The following is a 451-nucleotide window of genomic DNA, read 5'->3' as shown; positions in this document are numbered from 1 at the left end:
GCGGGGGAGCCGCAGAGAGGCCCAGAGCCACGAAGGGGATACGTCGGGCGGGGAAGGCAGCTCCTGCCTGGACAGCGAAAGCCGCCAGGCTAAGGGAGGCGGCAGCCAGAGCGGCGGGGCCCGGGAGCTGCGGCCCAAGTCGGAGCAAACGGACACGAGCTCAGAAGGGGCCCAGGCCCGGCCAAGGTCAGCGCTGGAGCCAGGCCAGGGTCTGGGCAGCGACGGCCAGGGCAGCGACGAGCCCCCGGCCGATCTCTGGAGCCCAGGGGGGTCGTCGGGAGCGGGGCCCCAGGAAGCGAGTGATGATTCTGGGACAGACACGGACTCGAGCCTGGGGGACCCCGCGCCTGGTGGAGATTCAGGGGATGCCCCGGGAGCCGCGAGCCGGGCCCCTGCGGTCCACGAGGCCAAGCCGGGCGTGGAAGCCACAGCCTGCGGCCCCAAGGGCAGC

General features: G+C 73.4%; 1 protein-coding gene across 1 annotated transcript in view; it reads left to right on the top strand.

The window, feature by feature from the left end:
- The window catches only part of MYO15B (myosin XVB), a 42485-nt gene that overhangs the window by 1688 nt on the left and 40346 nt on the right, over window positions 1-451 (top strand). Inside the window, exon 4 of the mRNA XM_027770814.1 lies at window positions 16-449. Coding sequence (XP_027626615.1) covers window positions 16-449 — 434 coding nt within the window. The remainder of the gene's footprint in view (window positions 1-15; window positions 450-451) is intronic.

The sequence above is a fragment of the Tupaia chinensis genome, unplaced genomic scaffold (assembly GCF_000334495.1).
Source record: "Tupaia chinensis unplaced genomic scaffold, TupChi_1.0 Scaffold000159_1, whole genome shotgun sequence".
NCBI lineage: Eukaryota > Metazoa > Chordata > Mammalia > Scandentia > Tupaiidae > Tupaia > Tupaia belangeri.
This window is presented reverse-complemented; position numbering and strand designations above follow the sequence as displayed.